At 49.0% G+C, this 24811-nt stretch overlaps 1 protein-coding gene across 3 annotated transcripts in view; it reads left to right on the forward strand.

Annotated features, from left to right (window-relative positions):
• The window catches only part of TET3 (tet methylcytosine dioxygenase 3), a 99838-nt gene that overhangs the window by 63545 nt on the left and 11482 nt on the right, over window positions 1-24811 (forward strand). For all 3 annotated transcript variants that reach the window (XM_045788305.2, XM_045788307.2, XM_045788308.2), the window contains 6 exons: window positions 6803-6893; window positions 13172-13265; window positions 19498-19706; window positions 20964-21114; window positions 23644-23733; window positions 24244-24381. In XM_045788305.2, the coding sequence (XP_045644261.2) occupies window positions 6803-6893; window positions 13172-13265; window positions 19498-19706; window positions 20964-21114; window positions 23644-23733; window positions 24244-24381 (773 nt within the window). The remainder of the gene's footprint in view (window positions 1-6802; window positions 6894-13171; window positions 13266-19497; window positions 19707-20963; window positions 21115-23643; window positions 23734-24243; window positions 24382-24811) is intronic.

Below are 24811 nucleotides of genomic sequence, written 5' to 3' on the forward strand. Positions count from 1 at the left end.
TTTGAAATTGTTTTATATCGAATATCTCTTTGATAACAGAGAGGAAAAATATGTTCACGAGGATACCCGCAAAAAGCAGGAGACAAAGTAAAGGAGGAGGTGGGAGAAATTATAAGGGTGCTAACTTCTTTCTCTGCAAAAGTACAGTGAGCATTACTAAAACATACTATAGATTTTTCTAAATTACCAGGGGTGGGGGTGGGGAGTAAAAGAAAATATAAAACCTGCAACAAAAGACAGGAGGAAAAAAAAAAAAAACAAGGACACAGTATGCAAAGCATGTCATAAAATGACAGAAGACCATACATATGTTATGACAATAAATGTAAATAGGGTAAACTCACATATTGAATTTAAGATGAATAGCATTAAACAGCACCAAAAAAGGTTAATAAACCTTACTTTACTATGGAAAAACAGAAGCATATATTGCTCACTGATTCAGAGTATGTACTGCATTCTATAGAACATTACCCCAGCCTTGCAAAATATTGTCACCTGTCTGGCACCATAACCAAGTACAAGCCCATTGCTACAGAGAAGATACACACACGCACACGTATGTATATAACATGTACAAATACGTATGTGTGTATATGTGTATGTGTATATATATGTGTATACATAACGAGATGTAGTTTCTCATGTCTATGTAAGTATGTGTAAGGAGATGTATAGCTTTATGGATATATAAACATATACATGAGAATAATTAGGTTTGTAAATATATACTAGTCTTATAAGTAAGCATACTTGGTTGTAAGTTCAGTTTTTTTCTATAGAGTATCTTCTCCCCAGTACAGACATATAATCAAGGAAAGCGATCCAGCTGTCTCTGTATTGAAATCTATCTATCTTACCTGTTTTCGTAGATGTAGAATCAGGAAAAGGGATGTCGTTAAAGGAAGCAATGCTTCTGAAGGACTCCTTGGGCTGCCTTGTAAACTGGCCGAAGGGAAAGAATGACTTTGCTTTCGTTTGGCACTGGGAGCTGCGTCTTCCTTCCCCGAGAAACCCGACCATGCAGTGTGGAGGCTGGCTTGGTTTGGGATCTGTCTGTATCTCTTTTCCTAGCTGCTGGGGTGGAGTGGCCAAGATTTGGTTTGCATCTTCTCCTTGAAAATCTCCTTTCTCTGCCTCTAACTGGGTAAGTTTTGAGCTCTCCTGATTGGGGGCAGAAGGTAGTCCCTAAAAGCTACATTCTGTTCTAGTTCCAGTGGAAGATCCTGCAGTCAGTCCATTACTTTGACTTTTCTCCAGACAATAGAAGCTGGAATAGAGCCCAGAAGTTCTGGCATCTTCTTATATTCTATTTTCTGTATCCCATGTAGTCTCCTAGCGCCTATAAAGAGCTTTCAGACCACTACTTCCAACACCCACGTTCTTACATTTTCTTTCCCTAGCCTCCCCTGGTCTCCCCTCCCTCCCGCCCCCACTCCATATGCTTCCTTCTGCAATCCTCTTTGTGTTATGTTCAAAATAGTGTATATTTGGAGCAAGTCATTTTTAATCCTTTAGTTGAAAATATTCGTTCATTCATGAAACATTTAGGCATTGATAGGTTGAGAACAGAGCTAGGTGACTACATCTCATCTCATCCTCGACAATTCTGGAATGTAGGAACATTATTCTAACTGCTTTTAAGGCTTGTAAGGGTTGTGTAACTTGGCCACAGTCACACAATTTGTTTGGCAGAGCCTGGACAGCAGCTGCCTATTGAGTTCGTATTATGCGCCGAAGACTGCACGGAGCCCTCTGTGTAGTTTGCACCGGAAGGCGTGCGGATTAGGGGTTGGGAAGGTAACTCGTCACAGTTCCCCAGGTCTCTGCAAAATCCGTGTGCTTTCTGCTGTGCCATGCTAATAGTAAAAATGTGCTGTGATGCAGGCCTTGATGTTTCTGTTTTCTGCACGGTGCTCTGGGAATCCAGAGGGAAAGTGGACCTGAGAAGTGCACTGGAGTTTCAGAGAAGAGGTGCCATTTAAATTAGACCTTGAGAGAGGAGCTTTTCCAAAGAGCGAAATGAGGGAAGGCACTGCTGTCAGTGAGGGAACCCATTTGAAGACACGGAGGGATTGCACAGTTGTGTGGCGGGAGCTGTGCTGGCCACTGCCCCATACGGGGCTGGGAGGTGTGCAGAGACGGCTCCACAGGGGCCTTGTGGACTGCTCTGGAATTCGGGTTCTTTCTCTTGTCTAACGTGAGGTCATCAGTGGGAAGTGGCGTGATCAGATTTTTGGGGGGCTGTATAAACTGGTGGAATTGGGTAAGATAACCTAGAAGGGCTGAGATCAGTTAGACCAGGCCCATAATTCAGGCAAGAGCCTGACCCAGGACCTTAGAGGGGGATGAAGAGCCTCCAAGAGCGGAAGCCGTAAGAGGCAAGCATGTCCCATCAATTCATCGGCTGGACTGCAACACACCATTGCGAACCTTTTTGGGGGGATCAAACCGTTCTATTGAGGGGCTTCAGGGAAATATCAAAGGGCTAGGAGTTCAGTGAGATCAACATCCTCAGCCTGGCCGGGACCTCCCCAGCTTCACAGTGGCCTGAAAGCTCTGCAGACCCTTTCTTGTTTTTTTATTTTATTTTATTTTATTTTATTTTATTTTATTTTATTTTATTTTATTTTGAGAGAAAGGGGAGGGGTGCAGAGGGAGAGGGAGAGAGAGAACCTTAGCAGGCTGCACACCCCACGTGGAGCCCGACGCGGGGCTCAGTCTCACAACCCTGAGATCGTGACCTGAGTCAAAATCAAGAGTCGGATGTTTAACCAACTGAGCCACCCAGATGCCCCTTCTTTTTGTTTTTAAAGCCAGGAACACAACTGAACTCATGTTCACAAACTTGCTCATACACTTGTTCTTCGTGTGGGTAGTAACCCAAACACTGTTTTGCTTGTATGCAGTGTGTATGTGTGATGTATGTATGCTCATGGACGTGTGATTACGTGTGTATACTGACTATAGTGTATTATACATGCAGTATTGAAATTTGCTTTTTTTCCCCCCTTAAAATATCTTGGAGGTCATTTTTTGTCCGTAAATCTGGAGCTGCCTGGCTCCTCTGGATACTGCTTAGCATTTCATTTTATAGCCGTGCCACGTTTAGAAACGTAATGTGTTGTGATGGACATTGAGGTTTCTGATATTTTGCCATTACAAATGATGCAGTGCGGGGCACCTGGGTGGCACAGCGGTTAGGTGTCTGCCTGCGGCTCAGGGCGTGATCCCGGCATTCTGGGATTGAGCCCCACATCAGGCTTCTCTGCTAGGAGTCTGCTTCTTCCTCTCCCACTCCCCCTGCCTGTGTTCTCTCTCTCTGGCTGTCTCTCTCTCTGTCAAAGAAATAAATAAAATCTTAAAAAAAAAAACAAAAACAAATGATGCAGTGAGTATTTTTGTATATACATATCATTTTGCACATATCCAAATTTCCAGAAATGAATTCTTACAAGAGTTGAAATTCTTTGAAATTGCTGAGTCAAATGGACTCATGTGCAGTTGTAATTTTAATATATTGCTAAATTACTTCCCATACTGCCTGTTTTCCTATCCCTCACCAACACAGGACGTTCATGGTGACTCATCTGAAAGGTAAAACTGGTACCTTATTGTAGCTTTACAGATGTTTGAGCCATTTGCATTTCCCTTTTTATCCTTTTCAAATTTTTCTCTTGAATTACTGACCTTATATAGCTGTAGGAGATCTTGATATTTTAAGGAAATTAGCCTTTTGTCTGGTATGAATTCCAGATATCTCTCCCCAGTGTGTTATTTGTCTTTTAGCTTGACTTTTGGTAGTTATTACTATATATATATATATATATATATATATATATATATATATATATATATATATATATATATATATATATATATATATTTTTTTTTTTTAGTTAAATTTAGCATGATTTCTATGTATGTGGGGGGAGGGCTTTAGAATTTCATGTTATACTTAGAGAAGATTTCCCTTTTCCATGAATATTTTTTTTAAAGATTTTATTTATTTATTTGACACAGACAGCCAGCGAGAGAGGGAACACAAGCAGGGGGAGTGGGAGAGGAAGAAGCAGGCTCCCAGCGGAGGAGCCTGATGTGGGGCTCGATCCCAGAATGCCGGGATCACGCCCTGAGCCGAAGGCAGACGCCTAACGACTGCGCCACCCAGGCGCCCCTCCATGAATATTTTTAAAAGCTCTCCCATTGTTTTTCTTTCAGAACTTGCATAGTTTACTTCTTTTATTTAAATCTTCCAACTCTTTGGAATATATTTGGGGGTAAAGTATTAAGTATGGATCAGACTTTTCCCCCAGTTGTCTCAACACCGTGCGTTGAAAAATTCATCTTTCCCCGTTGATTTAAAATGCCATTAGGTATCTTCTTATGTGTGGATCTTATCTACACAGGTAGACCATAAACTTTTAAAAGGCAGCAATCAGATATTATCCTATCTTGAATCCCCCATAAAGCTAAGCATAATATTCTGCATAAAAGAGTTATGACATTGTTTTTACATTTAAAGAGTTGGGACTTAATATATAGGAAAGTACACAAAGTATTCACATACAACTCAATGAAAATTTATAAAATGAATGCCTCGGTAACCACAACCTAGATAAAAAAATAGGCCATTTCCAGCTCCTCAGATGCCCCTGTGCACCTGTCCCATTCACATTCCTCTTCCATCCTCCAGAGGCAGCCACTCTCTTGACTTGTGACAATGATTTTCTTTTTTTCTTTATAATAAGATTGGACCGTAGAAAATCACCATTGTTTGTAGGTAAAGAGCCGTCAAACGTCTGCAATTTCATATTTCAACCTAGTAATTTTACCACCTCTGCATGGGTCTTTAAACAGTAGTTTAGTGGAGCCTATTTTTGAATATTATTTAACTGTGATCGTACTGTATTTGTTCTTTGCTGTGCTGCTTTCCTTCACTATGATGTTGTGCTGTTCAGCCATGTCGTTGAAGGTTGTCCGTTCTCTGCTAGACAGATGCCATTATGCGACCGCTGCGCTTTGTCCCTCCCACTGTTGCTGGATTAGAGTTTCCAGTTTTGACTGTTAAAACCAAGGTTGCGATGAACATCTTTGTACATGTGTTTTGATGCATGTAACTAAGATTTCTTCTAGGACAGAATCCACAAGGTAGGGCCTGCTGCCTTAGTTGTTTTTGTTTTAAGTTTTTAATGTTGAGCTGATTTCACATTTATAGAAGAGTTGCAAAATTGGAACAGAGGGGTTCTGTCTACCCTTCATCCAGCTGCCCCTAATGTAAACATCTTACATAGTTATGGTGCATTTAAAAATCAGACGTTAATGTTGGTACAGTACTACGAACTGCAGACTTTGGATTTCATCGGCGTTTCCGCTAACGTCCGCTCTCTGTTCTAGGACCGATGCGGGATTCCACATTGCACTGCATTGTCACATTTCTTTAGACATAAAACAAACTTGCCAGCTGTAGTACAGTATTTGTGTAAAGTTCTTTTTGTGTTCAGCCTTAGAGAGTAGCTATTACTTAGTCATTTGGGTCTCCTTTCTTTCATTGAGAAAAATTCATGTAAAATTCATCCAGGTTGCATGCATCAATTATTCCTTTTTTAAAAAAAAAAAATTGCAGCGAATGTCCTATAACATAAAACTAACCACTGGAAAGTAAGGCCGCCAGTTGCATTGAGTACATTTACAGTGCGAAGCCGCCACCTCTGTCTGGTTCCAGAACGTGATCTTCACCCCAGAACTAAGCCCCGTACTCGCTCAGCAGTTACCCAGCCTCTGGCAGCGGTCGGTCTGCCTTCTGTGTCTGCGGCCTCGCCGTTCTGGATGTTTCCCGCGAATGGGACCGCACAGTACGCGATGGTTTGCGTCTTTCACACATTCCTGTTTTTGAGGCTCCTCGCGTTGTACCGCATGTCAGTACTTTGCTCCTTTTTTGTTTGTTTAAACGGTGGTGAAATATAACCTAACATTTGCCATTTGCACTATTTTTACATGTACAGTTTAGTGGTATTAACTACACCCACAGCATCATGCAACCAGTCCCCACTACCTATCTCCAAAACGTTTTCATCCCCGCATACAGAAAGGCAGTACCCAGTAAGTCCCCCTTCTCTGCCCTGCCAGGCCCTGGAACCTTCTAGTCTAATTTTTATCTCTAGGAACTTGCCTGTTGTAAGTATCTCATCTAATCTAAATGGAATCGTGCAACAGTTGTCCTTTTGTGTCTGGCTGGTTTCACCCAGCATCATGTTTTCCAGGCTCATCCACGTTGTAGCAGGTGTCAGAACCTTATTCCTTTTTGCGGTTGGGTAATAGTCCACTGTGTGGCTTCCCTGCGTTTTGTCCATCTGTTGATGGACATTTGTGTTGTTTTCACTTTTTGGCTCTTGTGAACAATGCTGCTGTGAAATTGGCCTACAAGTATCTGAGTGAGTCGTTATTTTTTATTCTTTCGTGTATATCCCCAGGAGTAGAGTGGTTTGCCTACCCCGGTCAGAACGCGTACAGTGGGAAACTGAATTCCAAAGTGGTGGAAGACCACAGTCTTGACAACACTTGATTTTACCAGATTCTTCAGTTTTTGCCAGGCTGCCCGGTGTGCCGTGGTGTTGCACTGCGATTCTAATTTGCATTTCGTGATTCCTAATGGAGTTGAACACATTTTCACATGTTTATAAGCCATTTGAATTTCCTGTTTTGTAATGTGCCCATTAATTTTCCTATTGGTGGTTTGCCTTTCTAAATTACTGTTGATGAACCGATGCCTCCAAATAATGTTTACTCTGTGTTTCTGCAGAACAAATAGTGGAGAAAGATGAAGGTCCGTATTATACTCACCTGGGATCTGGCCCCACGGTAGCCTCTATCCGGGAGCTCATGGAGGAGCGGTGAGTGACGCCCAGGTGCCCACGCAGAGGTGGGCAGTTGTTAAGAGAGCATGGCATTGAAGCGCCTCTCATGGTCATTGCCTCGTACTGGACGACGTACAGGAAGGAGGTCATGATACCCAGACTGTGGAAGGTTGACTACAGGTTTCTCTCTCTCCGTAGGTCTGCCCTCTCTATCTTCCCCTCCCCTGCTCTTCTCTCTCTCTCTCTCGAGCTATTTTTTATTGATGAAATGTGGTGCAATGACTCTGTGTCCCATAGTGTTTCCTGAGGTCAGAATTTTGCTGCTGGCTTTTCTGCAGTATTGTTCACTGTGTCCTTCTGCCCTCGCTGTGGCCTGTAAATTCGCAGGTAGAGCTAAAGACTTCATGGGAATCAGATCATTTTTTCTTTCTTTTTTTCTAAACGACTTCATAGATGGTATTTTCTGCCTCCACTAAGAGGAATAGAAGGAATAGAATGTCTCCTCGTTGGCCAGTGGGTGTCTATTCAGGTCGTGTCCTGAGTCGTTCTGACACTGTCCCAGGAGTCTTTGATAGCTTTCTCGATTCCTCGTACGGCATTATGCTCGGGGCTCGCATTCTCCATTCACCCAAGTAGTCCCAGTCCCCTTTCCTGGGGGAAAAAGTGTTTAAAAAACAAACTCTCAACTAGGTGTGCCCATTGCTTCTAGGCCATTTCTGTAGAAAGAGCTAAGATGTGTGTGTTGGGTTTTTATTTTTCGTTATTGATTAGTGATTAAATACATCGGAGTTTACATTGACACTTAGAATTCAAACTCAAGACTACAGGGTTTTCCCTTCACAGCCCCGTTTTGCTTTTTTTTTAAGCAGTTTGTATAGATAGAGACTTTAAAATCTGTGTACGTGTCCACAGCAGATATTAAGTGCCATGAGTTCTAGTGTGTAGAAAGGTAAAATAGCTTGGGGATTGAGAGCCTGTGGACACTGGAGCTAGACTTCAAGGTCTAGTCCGGGCACTGCCCCTTCCTGCTGAGTCCTCGGGTAAGTTTCTGAACTTCTCCGTGACTCGGTTTTCTTATCTGCAAAATAGAGATGATAGCAGTACACATACGTTACAGGAGGGCTATGAAGAGATGCTGAAGCGGTGTCTGGAAACCACCTAGTGCTTACAGGGAAGGCCCACATACAGGGGTCGATCTCCTACACACATGTACTGGTGGAAGTTTTATAACAAGCATTAGTATTTTAATAGTAAAGGCAAAGATTACGCAGACATAAACCTGTTTGTGTGGACATATACACACAGATGTGTGGAAGGCTGAGTGGCTCAGAGTTTCCACAGATTTGGGGACCACATTTTGTCTGATCAGGGGAGCCAAACGAATCCTGTCATTAATGTAGCAGGGAACAGGAGTCTGAACTGAAAAACTGTAATGGCATCCCTGAGTAAATAAGTGGTAAGATGGATGGAGGACCGTGATCTCCTGTAATGACTCTTAATTGTCCTGTACCATCTGGAAACATTTATATTCAGAGTAGCCCATCAGAAAAGCATTTGATCAAAGCCCCGATCTGCACATTTGAGCCTGATTGAAAGGGTACCTCCAGGTCCCTGAAAACGAAATATTTAAGACCTGCTGTGTGTTGTACATGCACGCCCACGTGCACCAACATGCACACGCATTGCAGTGCCAGGGTTGGGGCAGTCAGCATTTCGGCCAGGGATTGGATTTTCTTTTTTTTTTTTGTAAGGAATCTTGACACTATCTTTTGCAGGTTGAGGGCTGCGGGGGAGCCCAATATACACATTGATCTGGGACAGGTTTTGTTTGTGTTTGTTTCTTGGTAACAATTGTACAGAATTTCTAGACAGCTCTCTAAATAACTTTTAGTTATAGAAGAGTATGTTTTGAAACAAGGATTAGGAGATAGTGATAAAGTTGAGATTTGTCCTTTTTTTTCCTCATTGCTTTAAAAATAACAGCCAACTGTAGATTCTTCAGAAACTGATCCAAGGGAGGAATTCCTGTCAAGACCAGGAATACTTGTGTTTTTCCTCAGCAGCTGGTTTATTTTTATCTTAAGGACCTCGTAAATTATGTAACAGGTTGCGTTTCCATCTTCGTTAGCTGCTGGTAAGCTTAGAGCCAGATGTGTGTTACCCCTCTTAGCAGGAATGTAATTTCTCATCTTTGACCCATGGGAACCTAGTCAGGTTCACTCCTGAGCCCTTTTGACATGACCCAAAGGAGTCTTCATTAGCTTCCTGGATTTCTCATACGATGAAATTTTCTAGGCCCATCTCTCAGAAATACCCACAAGGTCCTACTGCTCGCATTTTGCACACCAACATTATGTCCATCTTTCCCCCCTTTACTCGGATTTTATCACCTGTTATTTTTATGTCATAGACCTCTTTTTAAAAAGTTTTCTTGTGGAACCAGGAGAGGAATGAATGGTCAGTGAACATCGCCAGGCTGGGGGTCTAGTTTGTGAATGGGCCAGGCTGTCTCTTTCCCTAGACCTCTCCCCCAACCCTCTCTCTGCAGGAGCACTCTACCGCCAGAAGTTGGCCAAAGTCAGGAAGGGGAAGCGAACTGAAATCAAGGAGACGTTGGTGCTTTTAGCTTCTCTGGTAAAGATTTGGAAAAAGGAGGGGGAGGTCAAAAGCAAATCCTAAAATATTCTCCCAGTTTATTTATGGCTTCCACCCCTGGGAACCCAGGTCCCCCTTGACATAGGTAATTGTAGTCAGCTGTTCAAATCCGTATCTGAGAAGGGTGTGCTGCAGAGCCCCAGGGCATCCACCTGGGAAGGGGATTCTGTGCAGCCTAGGAGTTCATTCAATGTTTATTCTAAAAACAGAGAACCGGCTCTGTGCTGGCAAAACTCTGAGTTTAGGGGACTGGTCTCATGACTGTGTGATAAACGTAACCCCAAAGAAGTCCAACTTGAGATCAGTAGTTCTCAAACTCGAGCATGCTCCAGAGTCTCCCGGAGGACTCGTGAAAGCACAGATCCCAGGCCCCACCCGAGTTCCTGACCCAGCAGGTCTGGGATGGGACCCGCGAGTCTGCATTCCTCCTGAGTTCCCAGGTGAGGCTGGTCTCGGCACCACCCGTTGAGAACCACTTGCTGAGATGATCAGGTTATCCTTCAGAACAAGGTTTCAGCCTGTCTCTTCAGACTTCACGATGGACACCATCTAGACATTCTGGAATATCCTCTTAATGATAGGCCAGCGAGTGAGACATTTAAAAGAAAAAGCCAGATCCAGAGTTGATTGGTTGTCTTTAAGCACAGAGAGTGTTCTGCGTTTAAAAAAAAAAAAAAAAGTAACTGATCAGACAGTGCTTGGCCTTTTTATTTGCTCTTGAATATGCAGTTCAGTGCAGGGCGTGTTTCTCACACGGGTGGGATGGCGGGGAAGGTACTGGTCAGAAAGCTCGCGTCAGTGTCCTCAGCTCACCCTCCTGTGGGGAACACGATATCCTGTCTGTTTCGATGAGAGCAGCGTGGACACCTCGGGCTGTTCTTCCCACAGCGACCCCAGGACACACCAAGTACCCAGGCTTGGCACTTGGGGGCCACTTCCTGATAAATGTTTGTGAAATTGAAAGTTTTCCAGGAACTGAACAAAAGCGGCACTATCTGGTCTTTTCCTCTGGAGCCAGGCCACACCATGTCAACTCCCCAGAGTCCTGTCCCCAGACACATTCTACAAGGGACTCACATAGCCATAGAATTTTCATGTGATAATTCTCGGAAACACTTTTCACCTCTTTGGTGTTCTCTGTTTCACTCAAGATCTCCGTGAGCTCAAAGAAACTGTACATCAGTATTTGAAAAAATAATTTGTTTTCTTTCCCAATTACAAAAATAAAACCTGTCTATAAAAGTCTTTCTTTAAAAAGCTAAGAATGAATAAATCTCTCCAGCAATTATCCAAAAGAAACTTTTTAAAAAAAGTTTCATGCTTAACCTTCATTTTTTTTCTAAGCATTTATAGCTACACATATGTATATAAATTTTAAACCAAATGGGATCAGTCATAACGTACCCACTGTTTGCAGCTGCTCCCCACCCTTAATTTCTTCCGCGTTAGTGCTTGTAATTATGTCGAATCCTTTTTGATGGCTGCATGGTTTTCTGTTATATGGAAGTTTATTATATTTTACTTAGCCAGTCCTATACTGGATATCTAAGTTGTTCCTAGTTTTTCAGTTGATGCAACAATGAATATCTTGTTCCTAAGTCTTGGTGTATTTGTATCGTTATTTCAGAGGTGTAGCGATTCCTGGAAGCGGAGCTGGTGAGATAAAGACTACAGGTCTCCCCCGCGATCAGAAGTAGAACGCAGGGTCCCTTTGAAAACTTACCTAAACCCAAAATGGCAGTAAAGCGAAGAGGCAGTTACCTTGAACTTACATGGAAAAATGTGTGAGCATTCCTGGACCCCCCCCAAATAACCTCTTTTAGGCTTCTCTGATACCTTAAGACACATCTGGCTAACGGATGCACAAAATAAATCAAGACAAAGCACAGGTGCTCACAGACACAGTTCAGAGCTCTGGCGGTGGATGCTGAGATGCTGAGTGGAATTCCTGGGGAAGGAGCTTAGTGGGGCCGCTCTTGCCCCGCTGCTCGGGGCGCATACTGCCTCCGTAACGGCTCATTGCCAAACAAACGCTGAACACGATTTTTGCTTTTTGCCTTTTTTCGTAAAAGCAGAAATTCTCTTCGGATTTCTTTCAGTTACCAAAAACCAGGGGCTGATGTAGGTGTCTCGTAAGAGCTAAGTGGTATAACATGAACTTCTGAAAAGTGAGGGATACCTGCATGTGTAACGGTATGTGTGCATATGTAGAGAATATGTGAATTGGAACAGGTATGATAACCTTTCTCTTAAATAGTATATTAAAAATAATAGGCCATGGCCAAATCAGATTCATTACAAAAATACAAGGATAGTTTGATTTGGACAGTCTGTGAAAAGAGCACACTGTATTAATTGATCAAAGGAGAACAAAAACAGTTCAGGCATCTATGTCCTTTGATGCTAAAAGTGCTTTTGGTAAGAGTAATAATTCTTGATTAAAAATCCTTTAGTACAGGAGACCCTTGGTAGACGCCTTCAAAGTAAGGCAGTCTCTGTCTCTTCCCCGAGGTCAGCTGGCCAGTGCTCAGTGATGAAGAGTCGGCAGCATTTTACAGTCGAGGCAGGAAATAAGCAACGGGGCCCGCTAGCACTTCGGAGCCCTGGCTGGTGCAGGGAGACAGGAGCCCGAAATGGGGCGTGAGAAGTGGACAGGAAGAGGTGACAACTGAACCTGCTTGCAGATGATAGGACTTTGTGCCCAAAACCAAAAAGCTATTAAAAATAAGACGGTTTAGTCAGATGACTACTTATGTTGTTAAGAATTAATATTTCGTGAGCTCTTCCCTCATGCCAGGAACTTCAAAGCACTCGAAACCGTGCACCCCTTGGGGATGATCTTGTTTGTTCTCTTTCCAAGTCTGAGAAGTGGGAGGCCTTTTTATCCCCATTTTACAGGTTAGGAAACTGAGGCCTAGAGAAGTTGTTCAGTCATGTGGCTATGGTCCCGTAGCCAGAAAGTGGCCGGGCCGGCACTGAAGCTGCCATTGCCCACAGCACCACAGTTGTGTGGCCCTGGGCTGGGCCGTTCAGCTCTGGGGCTGTGGTTTCCTCACCTCTGAATGAGAGGGCCTTGTTAGCCCTGCCCGTGCACGTGCATGTGCGTGTGCCGGCCGGGGCAAGAGCGTGTGCAGGATGTGTGTGCCGTCCCGAGCTGTGGCAAGCACCAGTTGTGCTTGGTAGGGCCCCTTCCCCTGGCCTCAGTTGTCTGTCCTCCTCATGCTCCGATGTCAGCTGGGGATTGTGGAAAGAAAACAAGAAGGCCTTCCTCATTTACCTTCTTCTGTTTATTCAATTTATAAATAACGAACTCTCAGGGTGACTTAACTAACAAGGCTGGATACAAAGACCCATGTTTAGCTGCTGGCTTGAGTACTCTTCCTGGAGGCTCAGAGGTAATAATCAGGGACGCTGTGCCTGACGGCCCCCTCGGCCCTGGGACAGAGCTGGGTGAGATGGACCAGAGGTCCTGGAAACCCGTAAGTGGCCACCGTGTCTCCAGAGGCTCTCAGCACAGAACAAGCATTTAAATTCTTCTCCTCCTCGACCCCACGGTAACAAAACCCACGCTGAAGCACACTGAGGCTTGCCTTCTTACCATAAGCTGCTCTCCTCCGGGGCTCCACGGTGCTCATGGTGGTTTCTGTCTCCCTCTCCAGGTACGGAGAGAAGGGGAAAGCCATCCGGATCGAGAAGGTCATCTACACTGGGAAGGAGGGGAAGAGCTCTCGCGGCTGCCCCATCGCCAAGTGGGTGAGTGTCGAGCCCCTATGGCCAGGGCTGTGCCTCCCTTCCCTCACCGCAGGCCAGGCCAGGGCTGTGTAGGGCAAACAGACACGCTTCCTGTGCAGGGGAACGTCGGAGCCAGCATCTGTGCTCAGTTAAGGTCATTTTCCCCGAGCCCGAGCTATCTGTCCTCGTTTTGCTGAAACGCCAGCCCCCCTGGCATCCTGGGCTGGCCTCAGAAATGCTCTAGTCCGTATGCTCAGCTCATACTCTCCGTGTAGTTCAGGGACATAGTGGAGGCGAGGCATAAAGATGTCCTCTCATTCAAGGCTGGGCCCCCCTGTGGACCATTTAGTTCCTCCGGCCCTGCATGTGCTACTGGCGTTCCCATCTCCTGTCCAGAAGAACTCGGCCTCCGGGCAGGGTCGGGGGTGCCGTGCATCTGCTTGACTGCTGAGCCACTGCTGCCTGTGCGGCAGCCCGAGTGTCCCAGCGGGGGGAACGGCCGAGACTGAGACCCCCCGCTCCACACGCGCGCGCGCACACACACACACACACACACACACACACACACACACACACACACAGATTTCTGACCTTGCCCTTCCAGTCCTCAAGGAGATCTTCAGCACCACCGCGGAATCCGGGCTCGAGAGCAGCCGGGGGTCGCCAGGTAGCCGTGAGCTCGGCCCCGTGCTGGGTGCTTGGTAGGGGTGCGCACGGGACAGGGAAGGCTCTGGGCCTGTGCTCAAGCAGCTTATGATGTCGAGACACCTGAAGTAAAATCACAGAGACTTGAATAATCAAGGTCTGACTTCAAGAGGTAGACTCCATGCTGTCAAGGTCAGAGTCGAGGGACATGAGTGGTGGGAAGGACATGAGGCTCGGTTTCTCAAAGGAGGGGGATGTGCTGGGGCCATGAATAGGGGGCCGTGCGTGCAGGGCCATAGTTAATGGGCTGATGGGAGAGCAGAAGCATTTCTGGCAAGGAGAGTCATGGGAGCAAAGGCAAAAGGCCGCAGGAACATATAGCTCACTTTGAGCGAGGGAAGGGGGTACGATGACCTTTGTCAGCCTGTGTCCGTCTGTGCATGTGGTAGATACGCCATGCCTTTGCATGTTTGCTTTGTTTTTGATGTCGGAACCTGATCTACTTCATATCTATTTTAGCAATTTTCGGTCAGTGTTGAAGAATCATATACACTAAAAGAACCTGGGGGCTCAGTAGGTGAAGCGCCTGTCTTCAGCTCGGGTCTTGATTCCAGGGTCAGTCTGCTTCTCCCTCTGCCCCTCCCTCCACTCCTGTGCGCGCGCTCTCTCAAATAAACAAAGTCTTCAAAACAAAGAAAAAAGAATCTGGAACCGCATAGAGCATTCCCAAGTATGAAGAAGCATACCGCTCCCCCCCCCCGAAAGAGGGGCATTACAGTGGAGGGTAGACTGTGTCTGCAGCTGATCGGGGGATGCTGTTACCCCCCAGAGAACCCGTCCGTGACCTTGCATCTGCTAAATCAGCTAGTCACTGAGGAATTCCAGAGTCTTGGGTGGGAAACTGAGGGTCCTCACACAGGTAGAGCCTAGGCACGTTTCCATCTTTGAAACAGTTGGCTCAAGGGAGGAAAATAGCTGGCTCTGCGGGTGGTGATGAAGTCGAGACTCTGCATTTCCAGCTCCAGATACCGCTGGTGAGCAGCACCTGTGGGACTCTGCTAGGGCTGAGGAAGGAGGTGCCCGGCTGAAGAGGGAGCTCAGCTCCTGGGGCAGCGAGAGGCAAGCAGAATGAGGGAGGGGGAGGACCCTGGTCTTCACACGTGGATCCCCCAGGGTCTGCAGACAGATGCCCAGAGCAGAGCCCGCGTAGCACCTGATGCTTTGTCCAGGGAGTGAAGCAGCTCATGGATATCACCCAACCCTGGGGAAGGAGGCTGGCTCTGAAAGCAAAAGCCAGATAGAAGGGAGTGCAAGGTGGCAATGTTCCCAGAGATGGGCAAATGCCTGCATCTGATGAGGGAGCGTAAAAGGAGAGAGGAAACAAATTGTTTTTTACAGGAAGAGCCAGTGGTGGTAGGTGGTGGTTATTACAGTAGTAAGGAAGGGGCGGCGCGGGTTGTGTGGTTTTTTCGAGCCTTCTCCCTTAGTGCAGTGGCCTGCTCTTGTTTGCCCGCACAGCCACCAAATGCCCTGTCTGCTTTGGTGGTAGAGCTCCTCCACGGAGTTCTCCTCCCTGGAAGTTGGAGAAGGGACAGGTGTCCCCTCTCTGTGCCCCTCTCCACAGGGAGGCGACCCGCAAATGCCAGGAAGGGCAGATTGTTCTTGGTGGCGGCATGGCTTCAAGAGCCCAGGCAGTAGTCTGTGGCTCCGGGCAAGTGGCAACAACTAGCTGCCTGTGGCGCACCTCCCGTGGTTCTCCCTGCCCACCGCCCCCTCCAGGCTCATGTCTAGAGCCTGGGTTTTCCTTTCCAACCAGGTTCATGTCTCTGTTTCCCGCCAGAACCCCCAACCGGTATGTTCATCTAAAAGTAGTAGGCCTGGCACGTGTGCGACTTGACTGGCCGGGATCTTGGGGACAGAGTGGAGGCTGATTACGGGTACTCAGTAAATGTGTGTTGAGGGAAGGATCTAAGAAAGCAGTGGGATGGCCCAGGGAGCCCACTGGTAACCTCCAGTTTTAAGGTGGACTGTACGAAGTAGGGAAGTCGCCACGCATGGGATTAAGGGAGTGACCCAGCTCGCATTCCTAAGGCTCAGTATAAACGGAGACCTGCTGGAAGCAAACACCACGGACAGCAAAAGTGGGCTTTCGGTAGAAGAACCACGGAGATGCTGCTTGGGTCAGTCTGTAAGGAGAAGTGGGGGCAGAAGGCAGGTACTTGAAGGCCCATAGAGGACACAGTGGAACAGACCTCCTGGGGAACCCCAAGGTTCGAAACTAAGTACCCAGAGTGGGAGCTGCGGGAAGACAGATTTGGGCTTCTATTGGGTGCAGTGCTCAGGGGATTCCTGCCCAGAATCTGAGCGGGCTGTCTGTGGTTCTGTGGTGGCTTATGAGCCCTTGGTGTTGCCACACTCAGGTGTTGGCGTCCTCCTGCCCTTCCATGGGCCTTTCACTTTTGCACTGTGTGCATTCAGTCCTGCTGGCTTCCGTCATAGTGCAGGCAGGGAGCTCCACCTTACTTAGTTTTCTTAGGATTGTTTTGAGTGTAGCCATAGGCCTGTGAGGGTGTGGCCACAGAAGCTATCTGCTTGTGCTTGTCCTGTTTATGTGTGTGCCACTTGGGAAACCAAGAGGAGGTGGCCTCGGTCTCAGCTTGGACAGGTAAGGTGTTTTGCTGTGTGCTCTGAACACACGTGATACGTGGGCGCCGTGAGCCAGTGCCCTGCCCTGCGCACTGAGCAGACATTGACGGGGGGGGGCCTCAGAAACCCTGGGGACAGGACTGCTTTTTTTTTTTTTTTTTTTAAATGTGTGTGTTTTTCTTGTTAAGATTTTTATTTATTTGTCAGAGAACGGGACCGTGTGCACCCACAAGCCCGGGGAGCGGCAGGCAGAGGGAGAAGCAGACTCCCCGCTGAGCAGGGAACCCGATACGGGACTCGATCCCAGGACCCTGGGAGCATGACCTGAGCTGAAGGCAGACACTTCACTGAGCCCCCCCAGGCACCCTAGGGACTGCTGTCTTCTCGGTACCCCTGGGGTGTGCACAGCTGCTCACGAAAACAGTCACACAGGGAGTCCCCTCACGGCGTGACTTAGTGACATGTTCATAGGTTGCTTTTCCCAAAAAACAATTTAAATAACGGTATAACTGACGCGTCCACGGGTTGGCTCAAAGCAGGAACTCACGGGCCAGGGATGTGGTTTGTTTAGCATGCAAGGGGCCCCTTAAAATTTTGAAGGAAATTCTGACACCTGCTACAACGTGGATGAACCTTGAGGCTGTTCCACTAAGGGAAATAAGCCAGTCACAAAAGGACAAGTACTGTGCGATTCCACGTATATGAGGTTCTGTGTGTAGTCGCACTCCTCAGAGGGTCAGCGGGTGGAGTGGTTGTTGCCTTGGGCTGGGAGATGGGAGAGTGCTACACGTTTGGGACGAGAGGACGCCGTAGAGGCGGACGGAGTTCCGGTGGCGGCTGCGCGGCGATGGCAGTGGACTCACGCCCGGAAGCGCACGCTTCAGTGGTAAATTTTATGTCCTGTATATTTCACCGTGATTCAAAACATCAGATTAGATGCTCACATCTTTGAAAGGAGAGATTTCGTGTAAAAGTCTGGATCTCTGTTTTCTTCTTGTTAAAATTGGAAGAGGTGGCTGTACAAGGCTGAATTCCCCCAGGCAGTGGCTGACGGACAGAAGGCCTGGCTTCCTCCTTTTGAAGGGGCAAGTGCTTTTTCACGTGGCCGTGGTCCACACGGCTCCCCCGTTGTCCGTCTGGCCCACTGTCCTTATTTATCCTGCCTGGCTGGCTGCCTCTTTGGACATCTCCCTGCACTGATGTACTCATGACCACGTGTGTCTCCAGCCCAGGCATCTCCTGACCCCCAGATCCAGTCCACTGGGGCCTACACTGGCATTCAGCTGTTCCCAAGTCCCTCAGCCCCGACACGTTCCCAGTTAACTCGCCATGAAGCAACCCACAACCCACCCACTGTCCCCTGCCACAAAAGTGGAAATCCATTTAAGACTTTCTCCCTTCCTTCAGCCCCTAGAGTCAGATGGTCCCAAAGTCGCCTTTCTCCTCAGTTGTCTGAGTGCATTCCTCTTCCCGTGTCATTCCCCACCGGTGGCCCTAGTTCAGCACTTTATGCACTTCTGCTTGCTTTATGTTTGTTAGTGGTCTCCCTGTCACTCTCCCCCGCCCCGACCACCTGCTCCCCTTCTAGAGCAGGAAGCTGCTTAGGGAAGCCCCCTGTGTAGACTCCTTTGTGGAACCCCCTCCTTGAGTCTTTGTCCCCTCAAAGCCCTTCTCAGTCTGCCCTCCTTCCTCCCCTCTTCATCAGCTCCCAGAATTAGTTGGGGTTCTTAGGGGAGGTCAGCCACCTCGTTCCCCAGCTTCTGGGCCCTTTGCCGTGCCATAACTTTTTGGGAGCCAGGTCAGAGTTCTGGGAGTGAGTGGGGGCAGGGGGGGTGCTGGCTGAGGAGCCGTGCAGTGCAGAGCCCAAGGCCCTTGTTTTCCATGTTCTTTGAGAGCCTTCTTGAGATACAAGTCACAGACCCTACAATTCATCCATTCAAAGTATACAGTTCAGTGGTTTGGGGTATATTGCTAATTTTTAAAAATTGTGTTAACTTACACATAACATAAAATTGGCCATTTAAACCATTTTTAAGTGTATGGTGGTACCAACCACATTCATATTCTTATGCAGCCATCACCACACTATTTTCAAAACTTCATGAGTACAGAAACTCTGTACCCGTTAAATAATACTTCCCCATTCTCCCGTCCCTGTGCCCCTGGCAGCCACCGTTCCACTTCTTGTCTCTGTGAGTCTGACTGTTCGGGTACCCTTTGTAAGTGGAACCCTATACAGTGTGTGTTCTTTAGCGTCTGGCCTATTTCACGTAACGGGACGGAGAACCTGGTTCATCCACGTTGTCGCGTGAGTCCGATGTTCCTTCCTTTTAAAGGTTGACGACTCCTCCGTTGTATGGAGGGCACATTCTCTTTATCCGTATCTGTTGATGGACACTTGGCTTGTTTCCGCTGTTTGGCTGCTGTGAATAATGCTGCTCTGAACACGAGTGTACAGACACCTGTCCCGGTCCCTGCTCTCGGTCCCCTGGGGTATATTCCTAGGAGTGGCACTGCCTGGTCATATGGGAATGACATGTTTCACGTTTCGAGAAACTGCCAGAAACTTTCCCACGGCACCGAAGCCCTTGCTTTGTAACTAAAATCATACAGATAGGCAGCATTTTCTCTGCAAATATTTTAGGACTGCATAAAAAGAAATCTCTGACAATGTTTTGGCTCACAATTTTATCTATTTTTAGTTCTAAGCCTATGCAGCTCATCAATAACTTAGATTTTGTAGAAATTATTTTTTGTTTTGCTCTTAAAAAATAACGTTTGCGTTTCTTATTCCCTAACGATAATGGTCTCTTAGCCTGTGGTGGTTGTCGACACTGCCCTAAAGCCCCACACCCCCCAGTCTGGTGGGCAGAGGTGAGGGGGGTGTGGCGTGCCAGGCAGAGGAGCGTGGGGGCCCGGCTCCGACAGTGAACGGTGCCCACCCGCCTCCCCGTCCCTGCAGGTGATCCGCAGGCACACGCTGGAGGAGAAGCTGCTGTGCCTGGTGCGGCACCGGGCGGGCCACCACTGCCAGAATGCGGTGATCGTCATCCTCATCCTGGCCTGGGAGGGCATCCCCCGCAGCCTCGGAGACACCCTCTACCAAGAGCTCACCGACACCCTCCGGAAGTACGGGAATCCCACAAGCCGGAGATGTGGCCTCAATGATGAGTACGTGGGGGAGGGGGTCCCCGCATGCAAGGGTGGGGGCGGCTGGGCCAGGTGGCGATTGGCAGGGCCTTGGGCAGCAGATGCAGGGGACTCTGCCCCACCCCCACCGCCCTGGGCCCTGTCTGTCCTGCTGTCAGGACTGTGATGAAAGCAGCTCCCCCACGATCCTGACCTGGGTTCTTCTGATGCTGGCGGGAGGGGGTCTCTTGTCCTGGCTCAGCTTCGCTGTAGACCCTCACACGGACCCTGGGGCTCTAATGGTGGAACAACTGTGGAAAAGTGTGTGATTGCCCTGCAAGCATACGGCCTCAGTGGTAGGCATCAAACCCGCCCTTCTAGGGTCTTTTCCCAATTTTTTAAATTAAGGTATTTTTAAAGTAAACATTCTTTCAGGTATACAGTTTGAAGACGTTTTTTAAAGTTTTTTATTTAAATTCCAGTTAATTAACAGTGTAACAGTTTCAGGTGTACAAGTTTGAAGAGTTTGGACAGGTGTAGAACAGTTCCATCGTTCCCCCCAGTTCCCCTGCTCCCCTTTAGAAGCAAGTCCTTCCTCTGCCCTTGCAACCACCACTCGTGCTGCTTGTCCCCATGGGTTTGCCTTTGCCAGAATGCTCTGTAAACAGAACCAGCCCGAGCGTAGCCTTCCGGGTCTGGCTCCTTTCCCCGAGCACAGCGTTTCTGAGCCTCGTCTGTGGTTGTGAAAGCTCGTGCCTTTTCACTGCTGCGTAGCACGCCCCCTGGATGCATCAGTGTTCGTTTATCCGTCCCCAGGTGAGGGCATCTGGATTGTTTCCAGATTTTCTTAGTCCTTGAATTATAATGTCAGTGTGGGTTTGTTGAAGGGCCTGTCAGCACCTGGGCCTGAAGGGAGTGGGCGTGTTCAAACCCCGTAGTTGGGGTTCCGTCCCTGTTTGCGTCGTCTGTGTCGGAAGCTGTCATGATATTAGAGTTAAGGCAAAGGATAGACCTTATTGGGGTTTTGACTAGATTCTTCCCACTTACCTCAAACCACCCATGAGCTTCTCCCAACAACAGACTCTTAGACCGTCAGGCTCGGGGGTGAGAGCAGAACGGGCGGCTCAGAGCGGACTCTCTGCCCCGGGACATTTGGGAAAGGAGTGGAAGGCGGGGAAGGATGTGGTCGCGGTCCCTGGGAGGCCACGGACGCCAGGTGCAGCAGGACCTCCCCCTGCAGAGGGAGGAAGATTCCCGAGCAGAAAGCGTCTGTGTGCCTCACGTGTGCGTGTGTTGCAGCCGGACCTGCGCTTGCCAAGGCAAGGACCCCAGCACCTGCGGCGCCTCCTTCTCCTTTGGCTGTTCCTGGAGCATGTACTTCAACGGCTGCAAGTACGCCCGCAGCAAGACGCCGCGCAAGTTCCGCCTTGCAGGGGACAACCCCAAGGAGGTGAGCAGAGCTCCACGGAGCAGCGGGGCCCTCCGACTCGTCCCCTCCCCTACTGTCGTCCATGGTCCAGTGGGGAGGGTGGATTAGCACGCCTGACTCAGAGGTGCGAAGAGGCACCTTCATTTTTTTTTACCTAACCTTATCCTGCTGTGGAGTAAGGTATGCGGGTGGGGTGTGGGGAGTGGAAAATGAAACTTAACCAAGGGCAGGTACTCAGACTCTTCCAGCTTTAAAAATGTTCAAATTCCTCATCAGAATGTGACCCTCTTCCTGGGTCGTTTCTTCTCTTTATTCTTCCCCAGAGGTCTTTCGGGCGGTGGGAAGTTTAGCAGGAAGAGGAGCCTCGAGGCTGTGGGCCATTTTCTGGGGCCAGTTTAGACTTCCCAAAGTGACCCTCGTCCTACCTGGCTGCCAGGTGACCTCTCTGTGCGGTTGTCCCCCTGTCCGGGCCCTGGCTGTCTCCCAGCTGGGAGCCCGGCCTGGCGTCCACACAGTACGGCCTCTCGGTAGCCTCCTCATAGGGTCAGGCTGCCTTCTGCCCTGCCCCTTGCCCTCTGTGGCCCTGCTTGTAAAGGCCATCCCCAGAGCTGGGCTCCCCTCGGAGTTCAAATGCAGAGAAGGTACAGGCCGGTCTGGGCTCCCTGTTGTTTCCCCTTCAGCTCCCCCCGTCCTGCCTGAGCTGTGAGGTAGGTACTGGGTCGTGTTGTGGGGGTCTAGGCAACATCTTGATCCCTGGCTCTACCTTCCACATCTCCCTAAGCTCCTTGTACCAGAGGGTTTCCCCCCTTTTCCACGGGTGTGGGGACTCCCCTTGGGCATGTGTTTTTCTACTGTGCATATAATAAACTTTAGGCTCAGAGTTCTCAGCCCTGCTTTTCAGAAGTAAAAGGAAGCATTTTCAAATGCAGAACGCTTTTTCCCCTCAAAGCCTAGCTTTTGCTTTTTTTTTTTTTTTTTTTTTTTTTTTAAGATTTTATTTAGAGAGAGGGAGAAAGAATGAGAGGAGGGGAAGGAGCAGAGGGAGAAGCAGACTCCCCGCTGAGCATGGAGCCTGATGCTGGGCTCAATCCCACAACCCAAGCTAAAATCAAGAGTCGGATATCCAACCGACTGAGCCACCCAGGTGCCCCCAAAGCCTGGCTTTTAGACTATTGCACAAGCTAGTCGAGCAGTCTGATTTGACCCTAGACTTTTAGTTATGGGGGCATCCGCCCTCCCCTGGAAGCAGCGAATGCAGCAGTTTCAATGAAGAGAGGAGCCCCTGGGCCGCGGGAAGTAAGAGCTACCAGGAGCGAAATGCACTGCTTTAATTTCTCTCACAGACTCGCCCTGTTCCCTCAGCTAGCATCTCTGTGCTTACATAGTGCTGAGCACTCTGGCCAGCACCTCACAGGGACGCGTCTCAGCCAGGCTCATGACACCCCAGCGTCTGGGCACTACTGCTGTCCACTTCACAGAGCAGGCACATGGCTTGCCCCAGGCCACAGGGCAGTAATGGCGAAGTCAGGCCTGGCTTTCCCCAGAGCTCACAAGCCTCAACCCTGTGCTGCATTGGCCTTGCACCCACTGTGTCGGTGGCAGCCCCTGGACCGTAGCCAGAGATCGGGGGTGGCTGGCCGCTCTGGCCGCCTGACTGGACGGACAGCAGAGCCATTAGTCCTGCTCTAACATTTCCACTTCTGGAAACTTGGTTCTTTTTCTCTTCTGTCTTCTCTTTCTTCTGTGTAAACTCTTCATGCCTGTGCTCAAGGCCTTCCAGGAGGCCACCCCGGCCTCACCCCTGCCGGCTCTACTTGCCACCCTCAGAGGGCCAGGCTGTGGCTACCTGAAACCTTGACCAAATGTAGCGGGGGTGCTGCTGCTCTGTCTGGGGCAGCACGAGCCAGTGGAACTTCTGTGAGGAGGGAAATGTTCTCTGTAAACGCACACAGCACGGGAGCCACGTGAAACCACTGAGCATTTGAAGTGTGACTGGTAAAACAGGGGCACTGAACTCTTGATTTTAATGTAAATTCATAGATACTTCCTTCAGTCGCAGCACACGGCTCGTGACCAGCACCCGCGAAGGCGCAGGGCTGGAGGACGGAGCTCTGGCGTGTGTGGCTGGGTGGGGGATTCCTAGCACAACCTCGACCCCCCCCCTCGGCCTTCACTTACCTGTCTGTAGGAAGGAAAAGCCACACTTGTCGCTCCTGCTCCTACATGCCTCCCCCACCACCCCTCTGGCCCAGGATGCCGAGCACTCAAACCGACCACCCGTCGTAGGGGTTGTGAGCGGTACGGAGCTGGAGCCGGGAAGAGCAGTGGCTGAGCAGTCCAGGTGGCTGGACCTTCGGGCCGCCACTTCTCCTCAGCGTCCATGGCACCAGGCCCCTCCCAGAGGGAACTCTGTAAAAACACCTGACGGCACCTTACTTCCTACCTTCCCAGCAGCCGCGCGATGGTTCTAGAATGGAGGTGGATTTCCAGCATATAGAATTTGCCAGCTGGGGCTGCTCTGGATACATGTGGCTGCTCTTCTCTCCACAGGAAGAAGTGCTCCGGAAGAGCTTCCAGGACCTGGCCACCGAAGTCGCTCCCCTGTACAAGAGGCTGGCTCCCCAGGCCTATCAGAATCAGGTACGAGGTCTGGGCCTTTCTCTGCCTGTATGTCATCCACATCTCCGTCCATGCTCCCTCAAGTCAGGAAGTGGGGAGACTGGGCTCCTCCCATTATGCTCCGTATGGGGAAAACGCAGCTAGAGATAGAGCAATGATTTTGGTCTCGAATAAGAGCCTTTCTTACCCTGAGCTAACTGCATCCCAGACCATCGCTCCTCTATCCCGTGCTTTCGTGCCTCTCCCCCTAGTAATCTCCCACCTCCTCTCGCCTGGCTTCTCCTGGGGATGCTCAGGTTTCTCTATCCTGTCACCCCTGCATCTCCCAGATGAGGTGAGGGGGACTTGAGATAACTCAGAAGGAAGTCATTCCTACAGAGGCTTCAGCCAGAAAGCCTACCTTCTGCAGCCCAAGCACAAGGCAGCCGTGATCCCTAACCTCCCTCCCTCCAAGACCTAGCCTCCCCGGTGCAGAATCCAGCCACTGACCTCTCAGGTCACGCAAGCAGTTCTCCTTGGCCATCCACACAGGTGACCAATGAGGAAATAGCGATTGACTGCCGCCTGGGGCTGAAGGAAGGGCGGCCCTTCTCAGGGGTCACAGCCTGCATGGACTTCTGTGCCCACGCCCACAAGGACCAGCATAACCTCTACAACGGGTGCACCGTGGTAAGGAACCCTGGGCCTGTCACAGTGCCCCCTGCGGGATGATCCTGGGAGGGGAACTGGTTTGTGCAGACAGGTGGGCTCAGAGTAGGGAGGGACCCAGAGACCAGAGTCTCACTCCTCTGGGAGGCACCCTGCCAAACTGTCTGCTCCTGCTCGCTTCTCTGAGAAGTACGCAGACCGGAAGGCTCGGACCAGGCCGGCCTTGTCTCTGTGTCAGGTAGACGCTGCAGAGGGCCCTCTCTGGGACACCTGGAGGCCCTCGCTTATCTAAAGACGGCTCCAGGTCTCTGTGAACACTTGGATTTAAATCGGAACAATCTCTTGATTCACTCATTGAGCAAATGTTTATTGTGTCCCAGGTGCTGTTCTAGATGCTGGGGAATAAAATGGGCCAAGTCCTGCCCAACTGTATGTGAAACAGTTCACTACT

The sequence above is a fragment of the Ursus americanus genome, chromosome 7, assembly GCF_024610735.1.
Source record: "Ursus americanus isolate L20-20 chromosome 7, mUrsAme1.1.p, whole genome shotgun sequence".
NCBI lineage: Eukaryota > Metazoa > Chordata > Mammalia > Carnivora > Ursidae > Ursus > Ursus americanus.